The 20,389-nt window shown below is 41.0% G+C and overlaps 1 protein-coding gene across 1 annotated transcript in view; it reads left to right on the forward strand.

Moving 5' to 3' along the window:
- LOC145414905 (protocadherin-like wing polarity protein stan) overlaps positions 1 to 20,389 on the forward strand; it is a 110,507-nt gene that overhangs the window by 21,041 nt on the left and 69,077 nt on the right. The window contains exons 8-14 of the mRNA XM_080284320.1: positions 372 to 536; positions 1,039 to 1,193; positions 1,653 to 1,819; positions 3,316 to 3,576; positions 5,795 to 6,083; positions 19,440 to 19,579; positions 19,920 to 20,103. Coding sequence (XP_080140446.1) covers positions 372 to 536; positions 1,039 to 1,193; positions 1,653 to 1,819; positions 3,316 to 3,576; positions 5,795 to 6,083; positions 19,440 to 19,579; positions 19,920 to 20,103 — 1,361 coding nt within the window. The remainder of the gene's footprint in view (positions 1 to 371; positions 537 to 1,038; positions 1,194 to 1,652; positions 1,820 to 3,315; positions 3,577 to 5,794; positions 6,084 to 19,439; positions 19,580 to 19,919; positions 20,104 to 20,389) is intronic.

Genomic DNA, 20,389 nt, shown 5'->3' on the forward strand with positions numbered 1-20,389 from the left:
AAGGTTTGGTTGGGGTTATTGCTCATGTAATACCACTTAGGGATGAGTGAGGCTGGTCACTCTCATCTTATATGCTGACCAACTTGCCTAGCCCCGGGCTCCTACGCTCCTCATGGGGCAACTTAGGATTGGATGATGGATGGATGGATGAATGGAAATGTTTTTCTCTGTGCACACACAGATGTAGCCACTGCTGGGTTCTCACTCTGTTCATGTCCCAGAAACTACTGAATACTTACAGTTCCCAGGAAGGTTAGGCGTCTGGGTATAGATAGATAGCTAACACACTGTGACTGTATGTTGTTCTCCTAATCAGTGTATCTGGTTCCCTTCTGCTTGATACACTGTACTGAGTGTACATATTTCCCCAGGTGTGCAATCTTGACTGAGTCATGCCACCGCTTCCTTGATGTAACAGGGCCACTACAGGTGGGGGGACTCCCAGCCCTCCCCACCACATACCAGGTTCACCACCATCACTTCCAGGGATGCATCTCAGATCTTTACATTGACCACAAGTTCATCGATCTTAACTCGTAAGTTACCATGGCTGTAGGTTTTGTTACTCCATTGATGATGATGTCAGTGGTTGGATAGAATTGTTTATCACTTGTCGTAGGTACAGTGTGATGTAGAATGGCTTTTACCACATGGATATGATAAAGGATTACTAGGTTACTTGTATGTGCACATCCATTGATATACTGTATGTTACACCTGCAACCAAGAACAAATTTATTTCATAGCAATGGGTTACATGTACAGTATTGTATAATGGCATAATGCAGGTTGCATAAATACCCCAGGTTTTCTTATACCATAAGTCTTTATGTTCTTTTTACTGTTACTTTTAAAGTAAAATGTCCGAAAAATTGCCTCTTTGCTATCTTTAAAGCTGATTTGCCAGTTCTCCCAATTTCCAGTACTATTAGTGTGGAAAGTGTGATATACTGTACAATACAGTCTCAAAACATACCCCTGACATAATGTGGACTACCAATACTTCATAGATCAATTTCACATTTCTCCCTTACTCAGCTATGTGGCAGACAATGGAACATACCTTGGGTGCCCTGATAAGAACAGCTTCTGCCGTGCTCATCCATGTAAGAATGGTGGAACTTGCAGAGAGGGTTTTGGCACACACATCTGTGCCTGTACTTCTGGATGGGGGGGCAAGTCATGCACAGAAGGTTGGTTGTTCTCAGGGATAATATGTATCTTCATGTTTTTTGTGTAATTATTTACAGGGGGTGTTTGATGTAGAACAAAATGTACATTACAGGACAGTGATAAGCAGGAGCATTAAGAAGATATGGAAGGCAATACTTTTCTGTGTCAACAAAGCAGTGGTTTATACTGTGTAGCATTTGTTTAAAGTGTTGTAAAATATTTCAAGCAGCTCTATAAGGATTTGAATTTGGATATTATTAAACCAGTAAACATAGTTTGAACATTGGAAAGACTTTCTATATTGAAGAGATTAATAAAGGTTGTATCTAACTCTTGCAGTTTAAAAATCTCACTTGGAGTGATTATAAGCATCTGAAGATACCATTAATAAAATAAAAACACATCCTCAGATTGGAGGAGGATAGTGGCATAGATGTCAATGTTGTATTACCAAATCTTACCTAATTGTGTGTGTGCAGAGGTGGAGGTGGTGAAGCAGTTCTCAGGGGATGGGTTTGTGGTGTCCAGTCCTCAACTCCAGACCATCAAAATGCCATGGAGCAGTGAGATCTCATTCAGAACCCGAGAGCAGTATGGCCTCCTAATGATGACTGTCGTAGGCATCAACACCAACAGCATCATTGAGGTAAGTTATATAAGACAGATGTAGAATATTCATTGTTTGTAGGAAAATGTCGAATTATTTTAAGCTTCCTAGTTCCTCTATTTGGATTTTCTTTCTCACTCTTATACTGTCCATTACAACACATTTCCTTAGTGGGTCTGTATGGGTTTATAATTCTTGTGTTTCATTGACTGCATAGCATATCCTGCATGAAGTTCATAGAAATATTGTTAAACCTAGTAGTGCAGTAGTGCTTCATATCTTAGGTGAATCACTGATTTTATGCCCATCATTAAAGCATTTACGACATTTGAGAGATACTGTACAGTACATGCATTTTAGTTCAGTACAATACCTTGTCTGGAAATAGTAATTGAAATCAGGCTAGTAATTTTTTTTTTTTTTGGGGGGGATGTTGGGATTCAGACCCCTCCTTTTAAGCTGTGCCATTGCTTTGCCCAGGAGAGAACATATTGTACATACATACATACATACATGTATCATGTATATAATCCAGGAGAGAAAGAAAAAAAATGCCTTTTGATAGTGTACAGTAGACAGCCAACACAACATATAAAAACAGACAGAGATTATTGAAAGAAAAAACAGTGTATATTTTCCTGTTCCTTTATGTATGAATTTTACCATACTGTTGAAGTAAAAAAAAAAATTATATATATATATATATATATATATATATATATATATATATATATATATATATAACCTAATTACCTTCCCTCCATCCCATTTCGATGCATTGGATCCACTCCTGCATGAGTACCACTATAATCTCTGCTTCATAATCTCATTGGCAATGAAGATTTCACACCATCTCTTCCTTAGCCATGCACTTTACATCCCAATATCCTCTTGTGTGTTACCAATAAAAATTATGTCCATGCAGCAGACCATCGTATTACAATGAACTGATATGCAGTGGATCACTTATACGATGACAAAAAATGTTAGGATCTTTTCTCGGCATACAATAGCATTTTCACCTGTACTATCATTATGATCCTGTACGAAGCCTCACTGGTCAATGTACAATTGCTGTTTTTGCTTACACAATTGTCAACATGCGAGCCTACTGTCATGTACTTATTCCAAGATGGCCTGTGAACTCATTCAGTATCAGGTGTGTTATTGTCAGTGATGGAACAGTAGTGTGGTGTTGGAGCTCAAGTAGCAAGTGAAGTGAAATACTGTAAGTACCAGCTGAGGTGAGTTAGAAGATATTTAGACTTTGTTGAGTGGGTGACTCTTGGCCAAAAATGTATCGCCATTGAACCCATGTTATGTAGTTAATAACATGATATACAATAAATCGTTATGCGATTAATTTTTTTCAAAACTTCCTCATTGTCAAACAAGGGCATGCTGTATTGAAAAGACATAAAACAGCCTGAGAGAAAATATGGTGTAGTGTGCAAAATACTGTAAAAAGGTAAAGAAGAGGTACTACTAAGACTTTCATGTCAACAAGGGTACAACCCTATGTGTTCTTCTGGCAGCTTGTGGAGGGTCACATCCAGTACCGCTATGAGAACCTGACCAAGCAGCTGTGGCGGAAGAGAGTGGATGATGGGCTATGGCATCATGTGGAAGTCAAGTGGATGGATAATGAGGTGTGGATTAACCTTGACTACGATGACCATGAAGTGTCTGTATCCACACAGTCCCGGGTGGAGAATCACTATGTTGGAAAGATCTCAGTTGGAGGTGTCCACCCATCAGACCCTGCTAAGGTTATAGGCTTCAAGGGTTGTATCAAGGTAAGGACATTCGCCCCTTTAGTACGATGATCCTTTTTGAAAAACTGTTTTTGCCACCTCCAGATAATTTTATTTAGATGAAAGGAGATTTTTCAAACATGGGAGGGTGAGTATAGCCTCCACAGATCCCTTCGCAACAAAATATCTCCTTCAACCCAAAGAGAATTCTCTGGTGGTGGCATGATGAAAATGAAAATGGCAGCATGAGACTCAAAGTGTTATGAAATGCAAAATTATATTACAGTGTACATTTCATTAACCCCACAACCCAGGGGGATACTCTGTGTTCTTATTGGTGACAACAGATGATTTAATGCAGCTTAGAAGACACTTTTTGAACCAGAGGTTCAGCTGTAGACTTTATTAACCCCTTCATTACAAGGGTGTTCTTCTAAACTGGATAAAATCATCTAGTAGCAGCAAGAATAAAATATAAGACCTGTTCTGACAGAAGGGGTTAACCACACTCTGCCAGTAATTTTATCTTAATGTGACTCCCAGACATAGACCTACATTCCTATGCCACTAGAAGTGTTTCACTCTTATCCTCTCACTTACAGTCCAAAATCGTTGAGGTCCATCTCCCCGCAGGTTAAATCTCCATACAGTATTTTTCAACCTGACAAGATGATGAATGAATGAATGAATGAATAGTTGTGCCTCTATCATGTCACCTTGGATATATTTGTACCACGTATTTTAGTCTTGTGATGTTCTGTATTTTTGTAACAGGACCCCCTGCTTTGCCAAAATTTAAGTTAAGAGATTTCATTAACTGAAATGTTCTTTTGACTGAACAGAAGCTGTTCTAGGTTTAACCCGTTGAAATCCAGGTGATCTTTGTAGTTCAATTATGCTGCTATCAGATAATTTTATTCAGTTTAGAAAAGAACTCTTATTTTGAAAGATTAATTTATACTACATTGTAATCCTGCTTATTTAAAGAGTACAGCCATCCTTTATGGTGAACACATCTGGTTTGTACAGATTAGACTTGCATAGCAACCGAGACTGTGTCCCCAGTCTAACTTGTGCAGGCTGACCTTGACTGAAAACTTAGATTTTCAGAACCTTCAGTGTTTGATTTATTTTTCCCCAACTTGTCTGATGTTTCTGACAGACCATTACCTGTATCACAGCTCTGTAACAGCCAACTAACAAAAGTAAACATCTGCAATAAGATAACAGTAAAAAGACCTTCGGGTGTATGTAGTACAGGTAGATACAGTAATTGAGAGAGAGAGAGAGAGAGAGAGAGAGAGAGAGAGAGAGGGAGTGAACATAGAGGAGAAGGAAAGAAGAATAAAACGAATTAAAGAGAGGAGAGAAGGGAGGGTCACATTTGGATGGGAGGGAGAATTTGTAAGCTCTTCTGGTGATGACAGTAGCTGTGACTTCACATCAGTATTTGTTTTCAAAAGCGTCCCAGATGCCACTGTCTTTTCTCTCTATCTCTCTCTCTCTCTCTCTCTCTTTCTCTTAGTGGTAAGGTATAGCTTTAGAAAGCATATCAGTAAGTAAGTTTGGCCATACAAGAGGGGAGATGAGGATCATGGTGAACATAAGGTTTACACATAGGCCTTTATGTACACTAATGGGTACCAAGTTACACAGAACCTTAGGTTAACACATTAACTACAGTGGACCTTTGCTATAACAGACAGTGTCATAGCAGATATTGAATTAACACACACCACGGAGGCCACTGGACTTTCGTCGGCAATTACAAGCAACGTCCATTAAATGAGGCACAATACATGTGTTTCCTTGTGTTTTTACATCATCCTGGCCTGATATTGTCCTCTTCCTGTAGTGACTATTGAGTTATAATAACAGACTTTAGTAATACTGTACTAGTCATGAAGAAGTGCTGTGACAAGGATGTGAACTAAGCTGCAGATGGGCAAAATCATGGGCCAAGTTAGTGTAAAATGGGTATGATTTACATTTTTAGTACTTGATGCTATTACATCTAAATTCATTTCAAACGTGCTGGAAATACCACCTCATGGGGGGACCGTCAGATATAACAAACTGTCGGCTTAATTGGATCTGGCTTTCTCCCAATTTGTCTGTTATAGCAAGAATCTTCTGTATGTAACTGCGAGGATGGCTAACCTTAATTGAATAAAATTGTTTGGAGATTGGAAGAATAAAATGAAATAGATATTCCCAGACTGAGTGGGTAATGTATTTATCACCTTTCTTCCTCCAACAGGATGTGTCAGTGGGTGGGAATACAAACATGTGGCTGCGTCCAACATTAGAAGATGGGGTGCGGCAGGGGTGTGTCGCCTCAGACCCTTGCACCTCACGTCCCTGCCCAGCCAACTCCCAGTGCATAGACACGTGGCAGGGGTATGAGTGCCACTGCAACAAGGGCTACCATGGGGACAAGTGCTTAGATGTGTGCCACCTCAACCCCTGCAGCAACAATGGCACCTGTATCCATGACATACACTCCCCTAAGGGATACCGCTGCGAGTGTCCCACGTATGAATTCTCTGGTGCGTTAATAATACTAATGTTCTGCTACACTTGGTGGTCTAGTGGTTAGAATGCCTTTGTTGTATTGTCAGTCTTCCTCACACATAGTTTTACTCCTTCGAGTTTTTTTTTTTTTTTTTGTGCCTTCAAGGGAATGACAGTGAATGGGTGAAAGTGCATCATTACAAAGTCTGTCCAAAAAGAAACCAAACTTTTTAAATAATGCAGTGAAATGGCAGGGGACAGAGCGACATGGAGGCGATTTGTTTGTGACCACCCCAAACGGTAGTGAGGCGTCTGGCAATAGATAGATAGATAGATAGACCAACTAGCCAGCTTAGCATGATTGTGATGGGAGCACTGTGTAGTGGCTACTTGAGTTTTAGTCCAGCACTAGCTGCATCATACCATGTCACATAGTCATTGAGGTTCATTGAGGTATATGGTTTGAGTGAAATACATTTAGTGCACTTGGCAGATTTTCTTCTATCTCTTCTATCATCTGAAATCAGCTCTCTCAAGGTTGATTTCAACTTTTAGAACAAAACAGAAGTCTGCAGGGGCCAAAATTTGAGAGTAGGGCAGCTGGGGGGATGTTAGTCATCTTGTGCTTCATCAAAAAGTTTCGGCTAAGGAGTGATGTGTGGACATGTGTATTGTCATGGTGCAGCATCCAGGCTTTGTTTGTCCACGCCCCAGGCCCCTTCTTTCGCACTGCCACCCTCAAACACTTCAGGACGTCCAAATAAAACTCTTTATTGACTGTCAGACCACGTTGAACAACCTTATGATGAATGACGCGTTTCTGGTGAAAAAAAGGCGATCATCATCACTTTCACATTTGAGCAACTCTGACATGCTTTTTTTTTTTTTTTTTTTTTTTTTTTCCCCACAGTGACAATGTTCCAATCCACTGTGATGACTACCCTTTTGTTTTGACATCATAACCATATATCCATATTTCATCACCTGTTATGACATTTTTCAGAAAGTTTTCATCAGCATTCAAACAGTCAAACAGCTTTTGATGGACTGTGATGCAGTTCTTTTGCTCAACTGTCAGCAGATGTGACACAAATTTTGCAGCAGCACAGTGCGGCTTCAGTTCTTTGGTTAAAATCACATGGCACAAACTTTTACAAATGCCTGCTTCTTCGGAAACATCACAGACAGTCAGGCAATAATTTTCACGGATCACAGTACCCATTTTCTCAATGTGATTGTTGTCTCTTAACATGGGAGGCCATCCAGATTTGTGATCGTTTTCTGTGGATGTTCTTCCAGATTTGAATTGCTGGAACCACTTGTGTACAGCTCAGACAGTCCTCCCCATAAGCCTATTGCAACACTTGAAAAATGTCTGTAAAGTTTTTCCCAATTTGAAACAGAATTTCACACAAACACATTGCTCTTGAGGATCCTTCATTGTTCAGTTTGCAACAGTTGCCAAGTGCACTAAACACACAGTCATGCAAGCTCGTGTACTGCAGTGAGTAAGTGATATGACGTGATGACTAAAGTTCAATGTTGCCGTTACACAGCACTTCCATCATGATCATGCTACGCTGGCTAGAAGTGGCTAGAGTGGTTACAGAACAGGGGCTCAGTTGAAATAAGAACTGAATATATTGAGAGCAAGAAGCACATAAAGAGACTAGTGAAGAGGAAAAAAAAGAAGATAAATGATGCTCTAGGAAGAACAGTGAATGCAAACTACTCTAAGAATATGAAGTTTTTCTGGAAAGAAGTGTAGAAGTGACAGTGGAAAGAAATGTGAGGGTGTGAAGGATGTAAGTGGGGATGAAGTAAGGACCAGATGGAAAGAATGTGAAAGTCTGATGAATGGGAATAGAAAGAGTAGAGCAGCTGTAAACATGATTGGTTTTGGGGTGTGCAGAGAAGGAATGCAGTGCCAGGAAACGTGACACCTGCATGGGTGAAGAACACCATGAAGTGGCTGAAAAATGGGAAAGCATCTGGGGTTGATGAGATGTATTCAGAGATGATTAAGTGTAGTGCAGAGAGCAGAATGAAGTGCCTGTTGGCGAATGTAAGAAGGCATGGATGAGAGAAACTGTGCCAGCAGAGTGGAAAAGGGCTGTGATTGTGCCCCTATACAGAAATAAACGAGAACAGTGAGTGCAAGAATTATCGTGGCATAAGTTTATTGAGTGTTGTAGGGAAGGTATATGGAAGAATTATTATAGAGACAGTAAGAAAGATATCAGAGGTCCTAGTGAGTGTTGAACAGGGTGGCTTTAGGAGTGGTGGAGGATGTGTGGATCAAATATTTGCAATGAGACAGATAGTGGAGAAAGCTAGTGAGAAGGACGATAGGGTGTTTATGGCATTTATGGATCTGGAAAAAGCATACGACAAAGTAGACAGAGAAGGATTGTAGAAGGTTTTGCGCATGTACGGTGTAGATGCTAAGCTGCTAGGTGCCGTCAAGAGTTTTTATGATGGTAGTGAGGCGTGTGTAAGGGTAAATGGGCATCTAAGTGAATGGTTCATGATCATTGTGGGTATGTGACAAGGTTGTGTGATGTCCCCATGGTTGTTCAATATATATGTGGATGGGATGATAAGAGAAGTGAAAACACAAGTAATTGGAAGAGTGATGGCGTTGGTAATGAAAGGTAATGGATGATATATCTCAAAAATGCTGTATGCTAATAATGCAGTGCAACTTGCAAATACCAGACAAGAGCTTGACAGACTAGTGCAGAGTTTTGCTGATATCTGTGAGTGTTGTGCCCTGAGAGTAAATGTAGAAAAGAGTCAAGTGATGGTAAACGAGAGAGGAGGTGGCTCTCAGTGTGATGTTACAGTGAATGCAGAGTCTGGAATTGGTGAGTGAGTTCAGATACCTGGGTACAGTGATAGAAAAGAGAGGAGAATGTGCAAAAGGAGTGGAAAGTAGAATGACACGGAAGGAAGGTAGCTGGTGCTATGAAGGCCTTGATAAGAAACAGAGGCTTGAGTGTTGCAGCAGCAAGAGAGTTACATGAAGGAGTGCTAGTGCCAGTTTCAAGAAATGGATGGGAGGCTATGGTTTGGCATGAAAATGAGAAGTCAAGAGTAAGAGCAGTGGAGATGGGACTGCTGAGGAATGTATGTGGATTACAGAGAGTAGATAGGATATGAAATATTGTGATTCATGAAAGATGTGGAGTGAGGAAGTCTGTGGACACCAGAATCGAAGAATGGGATGGTATGATCATGTGGAGAGAATGGATAATAATAGAGTGGTGAAAAAGGTATATCTGAGCAAAGTTGAAGGTGGGAGGAGGTGAAGTAGGCAGAGGAGAAGATGGAGGGATATGGTGGATGAGTGTGTGAGGATGAGAGGTATGGAAGTCGATGAGGCCAGTGTACTGTACTGACAAGAGATTGAGCTGGCTGGATGAATGTTGTGAGAAGAAGTACATGATCAGGGATTTTGCACCTCTTTTAACGCGACAGCGTTCAGATTGACTCTGTCGGATACATTTATGTGAGGCTATATAATGTGGGGAAAGTTTTTGACATATCAGATAGAGCCAGGATTCGTGGGGCTTGCATGACGAGTGAATGGAAGCATGGCCCATTGGAGTGGGCAAAATTGGGCCGCCTGGACATTGCTACTCATCTTGCCCAAGGGTGGGAAAGGAGGTTCGGATGATGATGGTTCCTTTTTGGACAAACCTCATACAGTGCAGCCTCATTATGCAATGGGGTTGCATCAAGTGAAGACCTATTGAACACTGCATTATTGCATAATGAGGTCGATATAACATGGGTTCAGCGGGGTTAGGGAGGGTGACTTCAACTGAGAAGCGTAAAATTGCCAGAAAAAAAAAAAAAAAAAAACTCAGCCACCCACCTGAACCTTGTCTTGTGCTCTTCTGTGTCATCACCAAGGTTCCCTTCTGAGACTAAGGTACAGCTGGAGGGCCTGGATGATAATTCCAGGTCCTCAGAAGGTGAAGAATGATGAGGAGAGTGGTGTGGTGATATCAGGAACAAGTGATGCAGTGAGGCTGAGGGAGAGCAGAGCGGTGTGGGTGAGGGAGAGCTTAGGGGTGTTGGTGAGGGAGAGTGTAATGGTGTGGCGGAGTGGCATATGGGTGTGTCCTGTGACGATGAAGATGAGAGAGACATGACAGAGGCAGGTGATGCAGAACGTTCCATATGAAGACCACTTGGTAATGGCAATGGCTCTTCCTAAGTGCTCTTGGAAGGGAAGGAGGTGATGGTGGTCTGGCAAACTGCCATTTTCTTAGATAACAGCAGCTCCTTGTACTCCCTCATGTGTTGCTCAGTTTCATGCCTTGTTGTGTCACCCCTCACCTGATTTGGGTCCATGTCCTTGATGAAGGTTATGCTCTTTCCATAATTGCAAGGAACTCTTTCAAAGCGTTTATGTCCAGAACACAAATGTGTCCATCCTTGCTGCCCTCCTGTGTCTCTGCCATTTATTCTCTGAGCTCAGTGAGCTCCTCTGTTGACAGCTGCTTGGTTTGGCTGTCCAGGACGTCTTGCACATCATCCTCATCCACATATTCGAAGCCAGCCTCGTACTAGAGGTCGAGGATATCTTTTTGGATGCATTCAACTGCCAGGAACCCCCTGAAGGAGTGCACACACTCAGGCCACACCTTATGCCACACGGCATTCAGCGTGCTTTGCTGCACCATCTTCCATGCCTCTTTGATGTTGTCAGTGGTGTGCTTTATGTTACATTTTTTCCAGAAGTGCCACACTGCGTCACATGCCCCTGCATCACTCACTTTCACCATCTCCTTCATGGTGCACCAAGGTAATATGCCATGATTGCTGTAATAAACCCCTGTTCTGTGGGCAACAGCAGTGATGCCATGCTGGGGGGGCAGATTCACCTCGCTGATATTGTCAACCCAGTCCTCCGTGCATTCTGGGTGGCTTAGTGCACTTTCAGTCATGAACAGGAAACAGTATGCGAGATTGTTTTTGCTGGCATAGTCACGCAGGTAGGGGGACAGGTATCCTGCCATGTAAGACCTGCAGAGTGCAGACGTTAGCCAGATCCTGAGATTGTGTCTCCAAATAACCCCAAGGTTCTCCATTACGAACCTTGCCAGTGCTTGGGGGTTCTCCCAGCAATAAACAAGGGGTGACTTCAGCATAGCCCCATTGCCATGAGGGTGACTAATCTCACACAGTACCCAGCATGAGGCTTCCCCTGCTCATTCCGCCACACTACTTTTCCAGGGAAAATAGCTATGGTGTTTCATATATTTGTTTTTATGTGTGTATGTGAGTACAGTATAGGCATATGTGTGTATGTCTGTAAGACTGAATCTGCCACTGCTTATGTCTGTAATAAAAATAATATAAAATGAAAGTTATTTTTGAGTAGGTTTATCATGAATAATACAGTGCAGCGAAAGATATTTGAATACAAGTTAATTCAATGTACTTACTTATTAGAAATGTTGCTTCTGAACTCACATCTAAGCCAATGTTTTCTTGGCCTTCTGGCCTCTGCTTGACTCAGGCTGTGGCGTATCGTGGCTGTGCCACTGACGGTGGCAAAAACATAGGAATTTCATCATGCTGACAAACTGGTCTCTACCCATCACTTTAGGACAGAACACTGGTGGGCCACCATACAACATACTTTTGTTGCAGTACATGTAAATGCGGGACAGTTTCGTTATTCCCATGGCTAACAAAAGACTGATAAAAGTGCACATATCACTTTCTGAAACTGGATGCCAAATAATGCTATACTTTACCCTCTTTCTGTGGTTGTTCACTGAAAAATTTATCTGCATTCTGATTTGTCCTCTCACATATTTTCCTCACCACATCAGCATCAAAAATTAGTTTGAAAGAGTCCAAAAGTGTCACAATTTCAGATTCACCAATTGCTGGGTTCAGTCCAAAATAATCACTGATAAATTTAGGCACATGGTCGGGACATGTGTCACCAAATATGTTGCTTATCAGGCACCAGCTACCATTGACTTCATTCTCTTCAGTATCATCAAATTCATCACTCTCTAGTTCTTCACTGGATGAGTCATCGATATCTGAGTCTTGCACCGACAGCTGATACTCCTCATCACTTGAGGAACCGCATGAGTCATCGAGAATAGTCTGTGATTCAGCCATAATTCACTGTGAAGAGAGCAACAAAACATTCTCCTATGATTCACAGCCAAGACTGATCATGGCAGTATGCAGTGTTACTATCAACATGTCAGCAATCACATGACCTCCCATATATATTGGGAGTGGCAGAAAAAAAAAAGGAGGGTGGAGCTTATTTATCCTCAGTAACATTTACTAGCCAGTATGAATGGCCCTAGCACAGTAAATGAACCTCTCTGCTGTTTTCTTCGGTTGCATTGATATATGACGACCTAGGGGCATCAGAGTATGTGCACTCTGGAGGGTTATGACAACGTATAAGCGTCATCATGGCAAAGAGGATAAGGTCCCTCTGCATTGACACCAAGGAGGAGGATGCGATGGTCCTTTATGGCCTTGAAGCCGGGTGCATGCCATTCTTCCTGGCTTATGAAGGTTTTCCTCGAGATCCATTTCCAAAACAGGCTGGTCTTATCAAAATTAAGCACATGTTTTGGAGAGTAACCCCCTTCCTCGATAATGGCCTTGAGCTGCGCTGGAAAGGCCTCCGCCACCACATGATCTGCACTTGCCGTCTCTCCATACATTGTCATGTGTTTAAGGCCTGCCTGGGCCCTGAAACCTTCAAACCAGCCTGTGCTAGCCTTGAACTCCCTCTCAGCCTCTATACCTTCCTTCTCCTCTAGGTCTTTGCAGATACAGGTATACCCCAGTTTGACGATGCAATTGGTTAAGTAAGAACCCATCGTTAGGCAAGGTATCGTATATCGGGGTAGATTTAACATGTAATTGGATGCATTTTTCAGCCTTGGATTTCCCCCTCAGCCAAGTCCAAAACCCACCCAAATGAGACCAAAAACAAGTTTAAAGCCAGTCTAAATGGCCTAACAGCTGTAAAAGAAGCTAACCTAAACCTAACACCTGTAAATAACTCACTAAAACCAACAAATAAAATCTGAATATTGTCAAATTTAAGTCTGGAAAAAATCAAGCTTAGTAAACTGTACTCCAAAATGACAATGTTCACCCCACCTATGGCTAAAACACATCAATCTAACTCTAAAAACAGTTTATAAATCAGCCTTAACACACTATTTTAATCTAAAATATCATAAAAATCAGTAAAAAAAAAAAAACATCATAAAACCTAGTATTTGGCCAGCATTAGGCAGGTTATGGTGGTATTTCTACCCCCATCATTAAGCGGGGGTTCCGCATCTAGGGATATCGTATATCGAGGTATATCTGTATCGAGAGCCTTCATGCAAATGAAGGAGCGGTGAAGAGTCTGCCTTGCTCTGTTTAGGTCATTAACTCACAGTGCCAGCAGCCACTCCGTTTTCTCCAATAATGGCTCCCATGGTCTTGTTAGCTGTTTTGCCATGAGGGAAGCCACATTCTGCAATGCCAAAAGTATTGCCTCAGATTTCTTAATGACTGTCGAGACTGTGAACTGGGGCAGCTTTAGGGTGTCAGCAATCCTACTTGGTCCCTCTCCTTCCTTGTGGCATGCACTAACATTCAGTTGAACCTCATGGGAAAGGCTACCCTTGTCCCTTTAGCCTTAGTCTTAGCAGCTTGAGTTGCACCATGTTTTCCACTGGGGGTAGCACTAAACATGATTTCAAAGTTCACAGAGTTCTGCCTTTTTCTTACACAAAAGTTCTCTCTTAGTATTATATGCAGTACTATTTGTATCGTATTTGCTTTATCAGTTGTCAGCATTAGTTCTGTGAGGGTCTGAAGCAAGTGGGAAAATCATGTAACTCAGTGAGTGCATGTAAGATGTTCACAGCTGCAGGACACATAAGCAAATGGTCGAGCAAGAACCAAAGGGCTGGCGTGAAGGTTGCTGCTTATGCATACCTGAAACAAGGTTTCTGTGTATGTCAGCTCAAGCAGCCAGCTTGTCTCTGACAGCTGACTGTCAGCTTGCATGCATCACTGTCCCCATGAGATTCTTGGAGGCATCCATTGAAAATATTGTTGTAGCAAAATTCCACTTAATTTTTTAGCGTGTACCAAGACAGGGTATAACTTCTGAATTATCATTGTAACAGTTTATCACAGAATGAGGTGTTGCATAATGAGGTTGCACTGTACATCTTATTATATGTCATTCATTCATACATTTATCATTTAATCCAGTGTTGCCCCATGAGGAGCATAGGAGCCCGGGGCTTAGCAGATTGGTCCTGACATTTAAGATGTGGGTGACCAACCTCACTCATCCCTGAGCGGCATTATGTGAGCAATAAACCCCAACCACCCTTCTGATATAAACCTGCACCAGCTCAATCCAATTGGAGCATCTTAATTGCCCATAAACCACCAGGCACCATAATTTGGTTATATGGTTACCACCCAACCTAGTATCATATTTTCTGGTGTATAGTGCGCTCTGGCACATAACACACACCCTAGTTTTCAAGGGAAAATTTGGAAAACACCTAGGTCTAGGCCTAGCCTAACAAGAATATGAGGTTGCAGGACTTCCACCTACCTTACCACGATGTTTCGTTGGATACTTGCTGTGCTGCTCTTAACGACTTTATTTCTTTACAAACAATAGCACTCTAGTTTCAGATGTACTGGTACCTGTATCATTTCAGGCTATATCTTTAGTGAATCTGAAATCCCAAAGAAATTACGTCAAACCACTCGAAACAACTGCCATATGGCATTTATTTTGGCCTGACATGCCAGCTTCCAAACTGCAGTGTTACTAAGGCTGGCGAAAGTTCCGTTGTAACTTTGACGTCATAGTTTGCCATTCTCTTTGCTTAAAAACAAGGGAAAATGCTACTTCTTTACAGATACTCATGTAACATCATTATTTACGATATTAAGTTTAGCAGACAAATCCGTTTAGGAGATGAATTACCTGACTGATATGGGTGTACCATTGTAAAGCAGTAGTTTAGCAAGTTTAAAGTTGGACGTAGTGCTTTTGAAGTGTACTGTTTTGCAACACTGTCCATAGAGTTGGCAGTAAACAAACATTGGCAGTAAACAAACCATTCAGAGTGTCGTTGGTCACGTGAAAAGCAAAAGTGTTGGTGCCCTTACAGTACTTTGATAAAGATTGAAGAATTGTTCACTGTATGGTAACATAATAGTACAGGCCTGGTGTAAACACAGTTATGAGACTATGGAGGATAAAAAACAATACAGAGGTACTCCTTCATCAGTTTCAGGTAGACATAGCCACTTCTGGGTTCGACTGTGGCCTATTCCTTCCCTATTGAGATAGGTAGCTTCGTTGTATAACACGCAGGACATACTTTGAGGGCTTTTTTTTTTTTCTTCTTTTTTTTTTCTTTTTTTTTTTTTAATGCACGATATACGACAGGAAATGAGTAGTAAATGGTTTCCTGGTGTACAAGAAACCATTTGGCTTGTCGCGTAGTGTAGAGTCACCCAGAGACAGAAGGAAGAGGAAAGAATTAAGGAAAGAAAGACAGAAGGGGAAGGATGGAAAGAAGGTAGGAAAGGGGAGGTACCTGAGAGCAGCACTACATCAAGTGAGTGGATAGTGAGTGCCCCCACCAACCAGATACATCTCATTTTGTACACAAAGTTTTTTTTTATTTTTATTTTTATTTTTTTTTTTATTTTTTTTTTTTTTGCGAGGAAGAAGGAACCAAAGGCCATGAGCCCGCAATAACAGTTCCCTCCAAGAGAAAAACAAAATACAATAGAGAGCCAAATTCAAGATCCGATCATTTCGAGTAATTCCAATTCTCTGCAAATAGCACACAACTCATCCCCTTTCATTCTGTTTACTATTTTCTCAGTACACACAAGTGCTCGTGGGCCCTTCGGGCCCCTTGTACTTGCTCCTGCGTGGGGCTTTCACGTTTATGTGCTGTTCTAGTGTAATGTTGTCACTTGGATTTTTTGCAGCTAACCAATTGATCATGTTATTTGCAGCTTCGGGAGTGGAACCCAAGTTGTCCGAACACAAGTCCGAAGTACACACACAGACACGCAGCTACTGCTAGTTTATTTTAGTTCTACCCCTAGGAAAAAAGTTCTACGGAGATCCTATGCCGGGCTTTGGGAGCGGCGTTTTTTGGTCAAAATGTGATCGCTCATTAAATATAGTAAAAGTTTTTCAATCGTGATGGAACCAAGTTTTTTCACATCAGCGATTTTTTTGCAATTTTTGTGCCAATTTTGATGCAATTTGAATGTGTAGTTTCAGCTGCCCAAAATACACACACACACACAGACACACGGCTACTGCTATAGTGTATTAGATTATCTGATATTTGAGGACTGACTTGCTAGCAGGTTCAAGCTGCCCCACATTTGCGGCATTGCCATTCCTGACATGACTTGTAATTGAGGGGTAGCCACCCAGGTGAGTAAACTGACATTTTTATTTAACCAGCAGCTTGAACACACCCAAATTGTTGCTTAACAGGGATTCTGCTAGTCACAAAAAACCTATGCCAGTTATCCCAGAAAAGTATGATACTGGTCATTTACTGTACAAGCTAACTTCTCTCGACACTTAAACTAGTCTAGCATACCAGATTATTTGCAGAATAAGTAAGAGGCAGAATCATCCTCTTCATCTGACTAACAGTTGTTAAAAATTATGTCTGGATTATGTTAATTGCATTGCTGTACAGGTTTCTCTTATAACGGCATACTCTCAAAAGTTTTTTTTCCTAATCGTTAATTAAAATATAGAATGCGTTGCCAATAATTGAGCACAAGCATCATCTATCCTTGGCAGGTAAAAAAATAAAAAAGCAGCAATAAATAAAACTATAACAGATAGCTCCATAGTACCCGCTTTGAAGTTGGACCCCAAGGCTAGGCTACTGCAGTCAAGTACTCTTAAGGGTATAAAACCAGCTTACTTCCATTGATGGTATTACATGATTAAAAAAAAAAAACTCTTGTCAACTCTTGAGGATTTAAACTGTGCATGTGGAAGACCAACAGTCCAAGTGGGGCATTCTTGTATGTTCATTAATTATCAAGGTAATTTGCAGAAGTATTTTAGTGTGCTGTTGCTATGTGGATGCCATTTTGGACTTTCTTGGGTATATTGACAGTTTTTATTATACAGTTTGAAGTGCAATGTACAGTACTCTATGCTCTACATTATTGAGTTGAAGTTGTAGTGAAGGTGTTGTGGCACTTTTGTGACACCATGGAATCAGTAGGCAATGGTGACCATGCTATAAGTACAGTAGCAGTACTCCACTCCTGAGACAAGGTTGTACTACAATACTATATACTGTAATGAGTTTCATAATTGTAATGTGAAATTTGTGCAGCTATCCTATCCAGTATCTGTATTGTTTGAAGTAAACTAGTGCTCAATATTATACTTAGAATTACAGTAATTAAAACCATTCTTAAAATTCCACGTGATCCCTTTGTATGTTCACTAGTTTCAGGTCTCTTACAGTTTTCAGGCATCAACAGTCCAGCACTTGCATTTGATATGAATCTCAGAATTGATTATAGACATTTCTTAAAGTTCTGTGAACCTATGTTATAATCACTCCTTTTAAGTCTCTTATAAATCTCAAACTGCTGTTTGAGATTACCAGGTATATAATAACATTGTTAACAACGTCCCTTTCAGTTTCTTGGAATCAGTCGTGGAACTGTCAGCTGTTTATGAGATGCATTTGTCTGTTTCATTGGCACAGTAACATTCAAGCGAAGTTGCTTTCACATCATTGCATGTGGTGTGGTAGGTGCGGGACTGTTGTGTCACATTTGCAGACCTCTTTGACTTTCAGTGGTGTATGAGACTGCTTGGCTGTACTGTACTTCTGTCATCTTTCATACAACTACCATACTCTTCTCACCCAAACCAAAAACAAATAAATTTTTATAGTTGTAAACTGCCATGGAGATCTGCTTTTCCTTGAGATTGGTTAAGAGCCTTGTTTGATACAATCCCTTGATCAAGATACACTCAAACAAGAATGTTTGGGGTGAAACACATAAGAATGTTTGGGGAGAAACACATCTACCTGGCGTAGCAGTCTTGCATGGAGTCATGTGAAGTCCATTTTTTAATTATTTTTTAAATTATTCTTTAAATAGTAGGGTAATATTTTTAATATTCTTTCTGAATCTCCTGGCTGTTTTAAGTTGCTGGATGTGTGAATTATAGTTAACTGGAGATACAGAATACTGCATTAGTTTGCATTTTGAATAAACTGTGATTATATAATATCCACCCTTGATAGGTAAGAAACTTGGAAATATTTTTACAGTAGATATATGGTGTTACAGAATTATTTTAAGTGCTTTTACCAGTAACAGTGGGGACACCCACAATTTATTCATCCAGCATTGTGCTACCTTTGAGTGACAAGCCAAATAGTTTCTGTAATGCAGGAATCTATTTACTGTGGTGGGTGATAATCATATAACCAAATGATGACTTGTGGTTTGGTTAGATTGTGCCTTTTAGGGTGTATATCCAAGAGGTAGTTGGAGTGTATTGTTCACATAATGCCACTCATGGGCACAAGTGAGACTGGTCATTATCATCTTAAATGTCGCAACTGAGTAGCGTAGCTTCAGTGTTCTGTACTATGGATGAGGAAAAGAACAATTTAATGATGTATGGATAGATCAATAATGGTGCATACTGTACTGTACTATCATAATCTGCCTGTCTATCCATATCTCTAGCCAGATGCATAATCATGGAAGGGTGGCCATAAACAGATTGCCTCCATGCCATTCTGTCCTCTCATAATGCTTGTACAATATAGTGATTATGGGTACAGTATTGGGTTTTAAATATGTTAGTGTTTTGTAAGAACATACCAACATGAATGTATGATATATATATATATATATATATACTCTGTGGTACAGTGGTAGAGTGTGCATTTTGTACATGGGTGGACCAAGGTTCGCGCCCCGCCAGGGTAATAACCTTTGGGAGTTTTCACCCGGCCACATACTGCATTGGCGGACACAAGGGGTGCTGTGGTTGAACCAGTGTCGCTTACTGTAAAGTATGCTTGCACCCAGTTGGCTTGCGTGGGCTGATTACACTTGGTTCACAGACTACACACACATCCAAAGCCACTCCAACACTACAATTACACTTACAAGCATTTCTGACCCTACATACAATCTCTACCAGACAGCCTAATCCACTTGGTAGAGTTACATTGACTGTATCGTCCCGACTTCGGTCGGGATAGGCCGGTCCTGCAGTGGATACTCAAACGGCTGATGATGATGATATATATTTGGTGCAGGGGAATACTGTGAGGTGGTGCTGGACCAGCCATGCCCAACCAACTGGTGGGGATACCCAGTGTGTGGCCCTTGCCACTGTGATGTTGACAAAGGTTATGATGGAGATTGTAACAAGACCACTGGAGAGTGTCGCTGTGAGGTAAGTTTTGATCATTATGTCAATTACTCATCTCAGATTTGCTGTTAATAATATAGTCTATAACATATAGATCCCTAAAGTGTGAAAGGAATGACTATGAATTGGCTGTTATCATGTTGCATTTACATAGGGTCATCATGTTCTGCATTTTATCACTAAGTTTGAAGCATCAGAAATACAGTTTATACTGTTTATGTACCAATACATGGTTTCTAAGGTACAGCCAGTGATTACTTGAAGGAATTGTAGGTCTTTATGTTCCTTATTTTCAGTGTACAGTATATGTGTTGTAGTGAGTGATTAATATAAATGAGTAAAATGATTGGCTCCTATCCACCAGGAAAACCACTACCAGCCTGATGCTTCTGATGCCTGCTATGACTGTGATTGTTATTTGATCGGGTCATTTGGAGGCTCATGTGACCCAGTCACTGGTCAGTGTCGCTGTCGACCAGGGGTCATTGGCCGCCGATGTGACCAGTGTGCCAACGCATTTGCTCAGGTTACAATCATGGGATGTGAAAGTAAGTTCTAAAGGATGTCTGTGTCCAGCTGCAGGAATAGAATTGACGGTCCATACAGTACCATAAGACCCAATTATGTTCCTATATGTCACTACCTTAACATGTTACCACTTTGGCACTACTGTAATACCCACATGTATTAAATACATGCAAGGGCTGTCACAGTCGTGACTGGTGCAGTGGTATTAATGTTGGTGTTTTTATGGTATATCAGTGGGTCTGGTGTGATACCAGTGAAGCTTTTTTTTTAACAAAATCCAAATACTGTATTCAAACTTCCTAGCCC

Source organism: Coenobita brevimanus, chromosome 101 (assembly GCF_032717465.1).
Source record: "Coenobita brevimanus isolate Jiangsu-jjx chromosome 101, ASM3271746v2, whole genome shotgun sequence".
Lineage (NCBI taxonomy): Eukaryota > Metazoa > Arthropoda > Malacostraca > Decapoda > Coenobitidae > Coenobita > Coenobita brevimanus.